This window comes from Mercenaria mercenaria, chromosome 10 (genome assembly GCF_021730395.1).
Source record: "Mercenaria mercenaria strain notata chromosome 10, MADL_Memer_1, whole genome shotgun sequence".
NCBI lineage: Eukaryota > Metazoa > Mollusca > Bivalvia > Venerida > Veneridae > Mercenaria > Mercenaria mercenaria.
In genome coordinates, this window is record NC_069370.1 from 81,234,367 (window position 1) to 81,244,247 (window position 9,881).

Genomic DNA, 9,881 nt, shown 5'->3' on the forward strand with positions numbered 1-9,881 from the left:
ACCTATTTTATTTGAAGTAACAGTTTTAAAAGACAACATTGCTCAATATATGTCAAATGTACCTTTGAGGAGAAGTTTCAAGATTTTTTCAGCAGGACATACACCCGAACCAGTCCCCACTGCCAGCCCCCTTCACACCCAGAAATCGCCACCGCCTCAAAACTTTTGTCTGCTGTATGTTTTAGGAGTTTATTGTTTATTTTATATGTAAAACACACAATTAAAGATTGTTCGACTGGAGTTCCATTACATTTTGATGTTGTACTTTTCTTCATATGCATGTATATGCAGACTTATTTAGCTTATACAACCAAACAAGACAATCAGTTAAAATAATTAGTTAAAACGTGGCCTCATCTATCCAATTGTTGCGTACACGTTTCCGAAGGGTGACTATTGTGTATGTGTGTGAAGATTAAACCGAAAGTACTATACATTTATAAAGCGCTGTAAATACGGGTTTAACAGTGTTTAAGATCTCAAGTTAATAAATGGATTGATTTAAGAAGTAAAAAGGTAAGTTTATGTTACATTTTCATTCGTTCACTTTATGTCAATTAAAATCGAAAGTAGAGCGAGACAATCAGATAATGTTCAGGTACAATATACATATAGATCAAAAATCCAAAAATCGATCTGCTCGTGGTGTATTATTGTATGTACATGCGTTTAAAAGCTAAATAGTGCGTAAATATGTTTTATCTCAAATTACAGAGATAAGAAAACTCGTATATCATTAGAAAATAAATCACTTTTGGACTTTTTGGAAGGATAAACTGTTAGTATAATAGTTTACCGTTTGAATATTAAATTATTGTTATATTACTGTTTTCTTATGTCAGCTAGCTACTATCTTTCAGATGTTATTAGACTGATATGGCTGTATACAAAGTGTATGATTTGTTTATGTTTTGTTCACTCAAAACAAACGAATATCCTCTCTATATCTAACTAGTGAATAAAAAATTAAGAACCATACATGTATATTGTCGCATTTAGCGGAGAGTTATTTTTGTATTTTTGGCAGGGTAAAAATGAAGAGGATACTACTTCAAGTGACTGTTTCCCTGCTAACATGTTTCCTTGTTTGGAGTGATGAAACAAATGTGGTTCAGAACGAACCGTCTACTTGCGATTACAGTCCCGCATGTTATAACCCTCTCTGGTGTGTGGCCGTGCTATCTGCACGGGAATGCTCGAATCGTTCTCGATGTTGTGCTGACGTTTACCACAAAGTTGAATGTTTAAAAGACTTGTTAAACAATAGAACAAATACGTTGAATATGTCGTTGGAATTAGTGGATAGCTTGATGAAGAATACAAGTGTATCTCAGTCTAAACTCGATGAGCTAAGAAAAGAAACTGATGCATTGAAAACACGCTGTAATGAAAACGAAAATGCAGCATTGTCACAAATGAAATCACTGATCACCGATATAAGTTCGGTAAAATCTAAACTGGATTCTTTAGGTAAGAGTTCATCAGATGTTATCAATAAAACCATATTTGTAAACAAGGAAATTGAGGCATTAAAGCAACGCAATTATAGGACCGATAATGTTCTGAGCAAGTTAGTTAATGAAATAAAGTCTACTTCAGACAAGTTAAAATCAGTTGAAGCAACAATTTCGAAACAATTTGACGAGACACAAACTCAAATATCTGATATTACTGGTATGTGGGATAAAAATATTTCAAGCTTCGAAAGTAAATGGCGAGACCTATTCATCAATGAAACGGAGACTGTAAATCAAACATTCAACTCATTGAACCTTAAATTAAAAGATGCTCTGAACAATTTAAATACTTCCATTGAAATGTTGAATACCACTATAGAAAATGTAAAAGCAAAATCTAATCAAGACTTGCAAGAAAAGTCAACAGAAATACAAAATAACATTAAGAGTGTTCAAGTAAAATTAGACAGCTTAGAAAATAGTTTTAAAATATACAAAAGCGCAACTGAAGATGATATAAAAAACAAAGCAGATGATGTATATGACAGGTTACTTGAAAATATAACGAAGGAGTCAAGTGAACTAAATAGCAGATTAAAGGAGCTAAAATACAGAATGGATCGAGAAACTTCAGGTATGGGTGATAAAATAACACAACTAACGAGCAGTCTAACAGAGTCCAAAGAGGACTTCGAACATAAAATTAAAAAAGATACTGAAACACTGCGTTCTGAAATAGATCTAATAACTGATAACTTAGACAAGCAACTGAAAGAACTGTCAGCAAACACGAAGAAAGATATTGAGGACAAAAAAAAAGAAATACTACAAATCGGAAAAAATATTGAAGAATACAAAAGTGAAAACGCTCTGAACTTACAAGAGGTAAAGAAAAGTTTGACAGATTTAATACATAAAAAGGTATCAGAAGTTCAAACGAAAATTGACCAATCGATTGAGAATGTATATAAGGATATTGACGAGCTAAGAGAAGAAATAGGGAAGCGTATAAAAGACGAAGTGACCAAACTATGGCAACAAACAATTGCCGTTAATCAAACACTTAATGAACAGAAGGAAAAGGTTGACATCATATTACCAAACACATTTAATAAAGGTAAGTGAACGTCTGATTATTTAAAACTACAGCAATGTCTCGAAATGTACGCGGTTGCTTTTATCTAAATAATATATGTACGAATAATATCACATTTTGATCCGAGCATACAGGGCACAGCTACCATTACAGTTTTTTACTCTATTACAATTGTTTTGAATTTGCATGTAATTTCTTTTTATTCAAATTATATTTTCAGAAATGTTCATCATAGCCTTTCTAATACTTGTGGTACTGCTGGCCATCAATTATGGTATTGTATATGTACTAGTGAAACGCACATCTCCTTCTCAACCTGTACTTAGGAGGGAAATGGCAAACAGCGTTCCTTCTGCATCAAGTTTTGGCGAAGAGCCCCACTCGCCCGTTCAGGTATACGTCATTCATTTCACACTGTATTCAAGGTCTTTGAAAAAAGTTAAATTTTGCATTTAAGAAATAATTTATAGCAAAAGAGTGTTTTAACACCTAGATGCACGATAGGCGGTTATACGTCGGGCGTTATACGCCCTCGTGAAATTATTTGTAATACGTATTACCGCCCGAGTGTATAAATAGTGTTTAAATACCGTTTTGGTATAAATTATTTCGATTCTAATATGCCCTTAATCTACATTAGAATGTGTTGTAAAGGAGGCTGAACACTTTATATATTAGACACCACATATGCCGGTCAAACAGGAAGCGAAAAATCAGTTAAGTTTCCTAATAAGTTGCTGAGAAAAGAAATTAACTGATTTCATTGTTAGAATATACTATCATGTTTTGTGTTATTTTTAATTGCTAAATATTTCAGCTTTACTGTCAGTTACTAGCCACTACCTATTTCAGGTATATAACAGACTGGCATTTGCTAAATCACTTCCGAATGAGTTGTCCACCCCTCTTGAAGATTCTATTGGTGTGATCAGCTTTTATGAAGACTCTCAGAAACATCACAAGCGTCTTATGAAAAGCGTAGAAGAGCGTCTTCCTGAACGTCTGCTTCATGACGTCAAAGTTGAATACCACGTGGTCCGACGTCACGAAAATATCCCGGGATTACCGCATTCAAAACTGTGTATCATGTTTGTCGAGTTTTCCGAAAGGTATCTTTCTCATGCAGACGTATAAGTAAATATAGAAGTTTTATATTATAAATTAAATGCTACAGCTCGACTTACTGCAAATCCATGACTCTATAGTGATCGAATGTTTCTCATTGCAGAGTTGGTGCAGCCGTTCTGCGCAGGCGCGGAATTATTATTCATTGGAGCGCACGGCAAAATTACTCATTTTTTTGCATGTCCGCACGCATTTAGTGTATCAAATGCATAATATACTGACTAGAGGTTAGGGTTAGTATCACCATGGTTACAAAATAGATACATTTAAGATGTTTTCTTTCAAATTTAGTTAATCCGGTATATACCGGAGTCTGTAATATATCACAGGTGCACCAACTCTGTATTTAGTCACAGCTATAGTGATCATGAAGTTCCATTGTGGTTTATACACATCTAAACATATTCTGCACCAGTGTTACCAGTGTTGTTTATTATAAAATTGAATTTATTTTTCTGGTGTTCATGTTTGTGTAAACTCTGGCGAAAAAAAAATAGATCTTCGATAAAGTCCCCAGGGTGAATTTATGTTAAGTATATGCGCAGGGATTACATATGCACGTACGCTAGAAAACAAATGATTCATCTTTATTACTCGAAGTAAATCTGTTTCCGAATCATATTTTTTCTTTTTTAATAAATTTTCTTTTTACATAAAATATTTTGAAAACATACACTCATCAAGTTTTGAATCGAAAACCTTTTATTATCGAACAGGAAATGACCTAACTAAGAACATGAGTGCTCACGTTTCTATGCTTCGTTTAGAAATTTTAATAAAAAAGAGATTTTGACGATTTTCAGTTATTTTGTCTTTTGTTTGTTTTAGTATTTGGTATCGACCGTGTGTGATTTGTACTGATAAGCAATCCAATAATTATTACATATTTATTTCAGGCATGTGATAATAGAGGAACCAGGTATAGGCCTAGGTGATCTAAAGCGGAGAACTGCAGATTTCATAAGTAAAATGGGAGGTAAGACACTGTCTTCATATTTCAGTTGTGTTCCATACGATTTTAGATCACAAGTCTCACCATGGCTCTTTAATTCTTACCCTGCTAAATTTCTATAATGAACTTGTCCTTTGAAGTTGGACAGTACCATTAACTGTTAAAAGGGATGCTTACCAAAAAGATACTGACTGAATAGCGAACAGTGCAGATCTTGATCAGACTGAATATTCAGTCTGATCATGATCCACACTGCACCAGGTCTCAAAGGCAGAACCAATCGTGCCCAGCATGCTAAGAGTTAACGGTCTGTCAAATTAGTTTAACCAGATCTTTAAACACGTGTTCTAGCATAAATCTGCTGGGAATTTTTCAGAGGAAGTGTTAAAGGAGGGTCAATATGTTTCAATACCGAGATTTTCGCGCTCGTGCACTGTTAACAAACTTTTTCCCATATGCAGGTCGTTAGTTTTATATTATCAACACTACTGTTACATATCCATAACATGGATTTCCAAAGAAAAAAACTGATCTGTGCCTAACACTGTTTGTCACTTATAATTTACCTATGAATGACATTTTATGTATTATATGTTTATGTATATGTTGTTTTTTTATAAATTCTATGAAATAGTATGACAAGTATAAGCTGTGTATAGACAAAATGACTCCAAACCCGGTCAGTGGTTATGGGATCGGACAATGATCGCAGAATCAACAGTGGTCTCAAAACCCACCTACTCGTATGTGTGGTTACTAGTTGGAAAGCCAGAAAGCGGTCATCGAACATGATTAGCATGTTTAAGAAGTTAACCATCAGATCAGTGAATAGTAATTAAATATTTTACTTTCAGCCTGCCTGGTGATCGTGTACGTAAAAGACCCTGGATCAAGACACCTGAAAGGTTCGGAACTCTTCAACAGCGCGATTCACTGTGCAAAATCACAACCTGAACTGGTAGCTCTAAGCGAACGTGAACGATTCTTGAGTATATATGACAAATTTAACAACAGACAAGCTGAGCGTCTTGTTGATATAATAACAGCAAATATCGGTAATACCCTAAGCGGAAATAGACCTAATCTCAGACTTAACTTACAGAGTTTAAAGTAATGGGATAAAACTTTATTGTAGCAGAAAGAAAAAAGAAAACACTAATTTCATATCGAAACTATACGTTTTTAAGGCAAATGTTTAGTATATTGAAGTATTGCAGTAGTAATTATACAAACAGGCGTATCTTTCTCCATGTTTAAAGGTAAATGCATTATTTTAGGACAAGTTTTAGGTTTGGCAATTTTTTTTAAAAGAAAATCTGAGGCCGACCATTCAATTTTGTATATGATACAAACACTGAAGATTCAGTTACAGACTCAAACATTTACCTTTTCTGAAAGTGACTGGTTGTAAAGTTGGCTTTTTTGTATATTTTATCTACTAACAGCAGTTAGTCGGTCGTAGTAATGCCATAAAAATGTTTTACAATGGCACTACGTAGGTGAGCTATCCGGTATGGTTTGTACATGTACTTCAAAGGTTTTAAATATCACAGTATTTTTCATAATAAGTTTATTGACATGTTAGTATTACTGAAAAAACGTTTTGTTGAAGCAATTCACAGGCTGAATATTTTATATCAACGTCTTGAAAGGTCAAAGAACAATGTCAGGCATTGATCTGTAACAAGAAAATGCCATTTCACAAGAATCTCTTCAAGTCCCCTTTGTTTCAGTTATCGCTCTTGTAAGAACACTCGGCAGTTCCGTGTAATTACGCTTTTTCGTTTATCAATTCGGCATTCGTGTGGCGCAAAGCAGCTCAGCGCACACAAAACATAACGACCCCCACCCACCACGGAAAAATTTCGAAATGGCGAGCATACATAAAAGGCTTATTTTTATTAGTGGTCTTCTACCTTCAGGACTTAAAAATTTTAATAACAATAAAGGATATGGAATGACCATCGGGGAATTACAGTTTGATTTTGACATTGGGAGGTTCAATTTATAGACTCATCTGCCGATTGGGGGAAATCAGAACTGAATAACATAACCTAAATAACGGAGAGTTCCATTATTTAAAGAACAATCAAATTTTCTAGCATTAACTGACCAATGATACGACGCAAACGTGGTAAAGGTTTTCTCGTTAAGAAAACTATGGTACTGCTAATGGAGTATAACTTTTAGTTGTATAATGAAAAATTTCCTTCGAAATCAGTGTGCATATCCGTCCTCGCAAATGATGATTTTGTTGTAAGGATACACGGATTAGAGAATGTTTTTGAATTGATTTATGTTCCGTTTACATGTTATAGAAAAAACAATAGCATAATGTACTAATTTTTATAATACATGTATATTTATTTGTCATGAAACTATAAGAATGCGAGGTTAATATAGCTGTATATTTGTGTTAATTTTTGTTCGCTTACTGACTTTATGAATCAAAATGTTTTAGCCCCATGATCTCAAGAGATTTACAAATCATACTTTAAACGTGATACCATAACTCTTCAGAGCTTGTACTTATAGTGTAAAGGTTGTATATTAAAAGTATAGAATCATTTAAATATGTGTAAAAATTTCAGCTCTTTTTTATTTCATAACCGATTCATTTTTCTGATTTCGGTTCCGTTTACTTACGTATTTGTCATAGCTCTTTTACTAAACAGTATTATTAGTTAGCTTGATGCGAACATTCATTGCAAAAATGTAAAATTATTTTCACGTACTAGTAAATTCGTATGATGTTTTCATCATTTCTTCGTAGATACTTGTCTTATTTTCTGATACATTATAGAATTACACACAAATGTTTAACACTGTATGCCTTCTGTTTGTATTAACTTGTTGGCAGGACTACTTGAAGTATAGGTTGGCAGTCGTTAAGTTTTATAATGTAAGCTGATATCTCAGTTTCAAGTTCACAGATGATCTGTGATGTAATGCATATGTTCAATTATAACTCTATTATGTTTTTGACCTTTTTTCTTTTTGTTAAATTTTGTTAAGTTTTTGTATGTAAGCTGGTATCTCAACGACCATATTTGATTGTATATGTTCAATTATAACTCTATTATGTTTTTGACCATATTTGATTGTTATTATTTAACATGCAATGCATAGTTCCAATAACTCTGGTTTGCATTTTCACATCGTTTTTCTCTTTTTTGACATAACAATTTGGGGTTAGATTATTGTATGTAAACTGATATTTCAATATGGATTGAAACGGCTAAGAAAAGTTTTGGTGTACTCTGAGGGGAAAGTTGTATAGTTTAAAATTGTTGTCCCTTTTTTGTACTATGTCTTTTTTTTTAATTAGTTTAACTTATTTTTTTAGTAACAAACCTTTGAATAGCCGAGTGTTACTGTCCACTGACAGGTCTTGTTATTGATATTGTCATATTTAATTATTTGGTTTACTGTATTTGCTTCTAAATACCAAACAATTGTTTCTCGTGTATGTGTCTGGAAGGAAAAAAAGACCTGTATTAAACACCATACGTTTTTGAAGCTGCATTATTCAAAACGTGGATGTTACTTTCAGCTCTTTATCTTTACGTTTAACATTCTCTAGGAACGTCTATGTCTACATGTGGTAATTTGCTGTAAACAGCTCTATATTGTAAGTGCTTTTAACCTAATTCATTTGACACCGCTCTAATCAATTTAAAAGAGTTTGACAATTGGCACAATGATTAGTTGCAATGAGAGGAAGTATTCTAAGGTTCTTTCACTGGTTGTAGATTCAGATTGGAATATCCGGCTCAACGGTAACCGAGGCTTTGCGTAAACAGTTACCCGAGAGCCAGATTCTCTCATCTGCAGCTTTCTTGCGACCATATTTAACAATAGTATGCCTTTTTTATACCACTTTCTTCTTACAGCAGCGTATTAACAAACAGGAAGTACGTTACGGCGTTACAGAAACAAAAAGCAGCTTAATAGTTCCGTTTTGTTTTGTCATCTGCAGAGGAGTGTTATGGGTTTTCTTTTTCGAAAAAAATAACGTCTTTATGAATCAAATTTTTTTTTTTTTATACATTCGGTTTTACGTAAAAAAAGATAATTTCTGCACATAACTACTACATAGATGTTGTTCGTTATAAGCCATTTACAACACGAGAGTCATCATACACCCCGGGATTGTGAGATAGAGCACCGGTTAAAACCCCGGAAATCCAAGTCCGGTATGCAAAAATAATATTTTTAGGACCACAACCTTATAATAATTTTATAATCATCTCCTACATGCAACTATCAAGCTTTATCGCAGGAACATATATTGGAATGAAACTGCACATATTGCTTCCCATGCAGGCATCAAACGTACTCACATCGGATTTAATGTGAACTATGGCTTTCCACTAAACTTTTGTAAACGTTTGTGTGCAGCTAACTACCAAGCAGTGTCCCAGAAACAACTACATGAATAGCAATGAAAGATCTTGTTCGTATTATCTCCGAAACATTTAACATTCAATATAGTACTTTTAAGCTATTTGTACACATTTAGTTAGTTATTGTAAACATCTGAAATAACTTCATATAGTAACATAAATGTTTTTTTTATGTGTATATATTTTGTTTATTCGTGTAAAATTTTAATGAATCTGCTCTTAAATTATACATTTTGTAGATATGTTCTTCTCTCCCTCGAGGAGAAAATGAAAGTATCTATCTTAGCCGTATCTTTATAGTAACAATTACAAGCATTAGATATAAACTTTTAAATAGTCGAGCGTAACTTTTATTAGCATATTAAGACAATAACGTTTAATGTTTTTAATTCTCTGAAGGAAATTCAGTAGAATTCTGACAATGAGTGGATATGTACAGCAGACGAATTATATGTTTGTCTCGAACAATTTTAGAATAATGTCTTTTGTTTTACTAAGTTTTAACTTTTTGAATAAAGCATTAACTTTGACTCGACAGAATGATATGTGATATTTATAGGTTATTAGATTTGCATCGTGAAATATGCGTTAGTTCTGCAGAGGTAATACTGCGCGACCTCAGGCAATATTTCTCGATGCAAATCTAATAATATTTTTATGTTATTACGTACGCATCTACACTGAAAATTGTTACATAAATGATACCAATCTGTTACTAAGATTTATCGTAATTGAAAAAATCGTCGTTAAGGGCCTTTAAACGAGACGACCTACATGATACTGACGTCATCAATGACGACACACCCGATATGAAAATTGAAGTCAATATGGAAAATTATTGACAT

The 9,881-nt window shown here is 33.3% G+C and overlaps 1 protein-coding gene across 1 annotated transcript; it reads left to right on the plus strand.

Moving 5' to 3' along the window:
* Positions 1 to 409: 409 nt before the first annotated feature.
* On the plus strand, positions 410 to 9,566 carry LOC123561035 (uncharacterized). Its single transcript, XM_053516628.1, has 6 exons — positions 410 to 516; positions 1,028 to 2,574; positions 2,774 to 2,946; positions 3,406 to 3,662; positions 4,575 to 4,654; positions 5,485 to 9,566. Exons 2-6 carry the CDS (start codon positions 1,035 to 1,037, stop codon positions 5,742 to 5,744), a joined length of 2,310 nt encoding a protein of 769 aa, XP_053372603.1. The 5' UTR covers positions 410 to 516; positions 1,028 to 1,034; the 3' UTR covers positions 5,745 to 9,566.
* Positions 9,567 to 9,881: the final 315 nt, after the last annotated feature.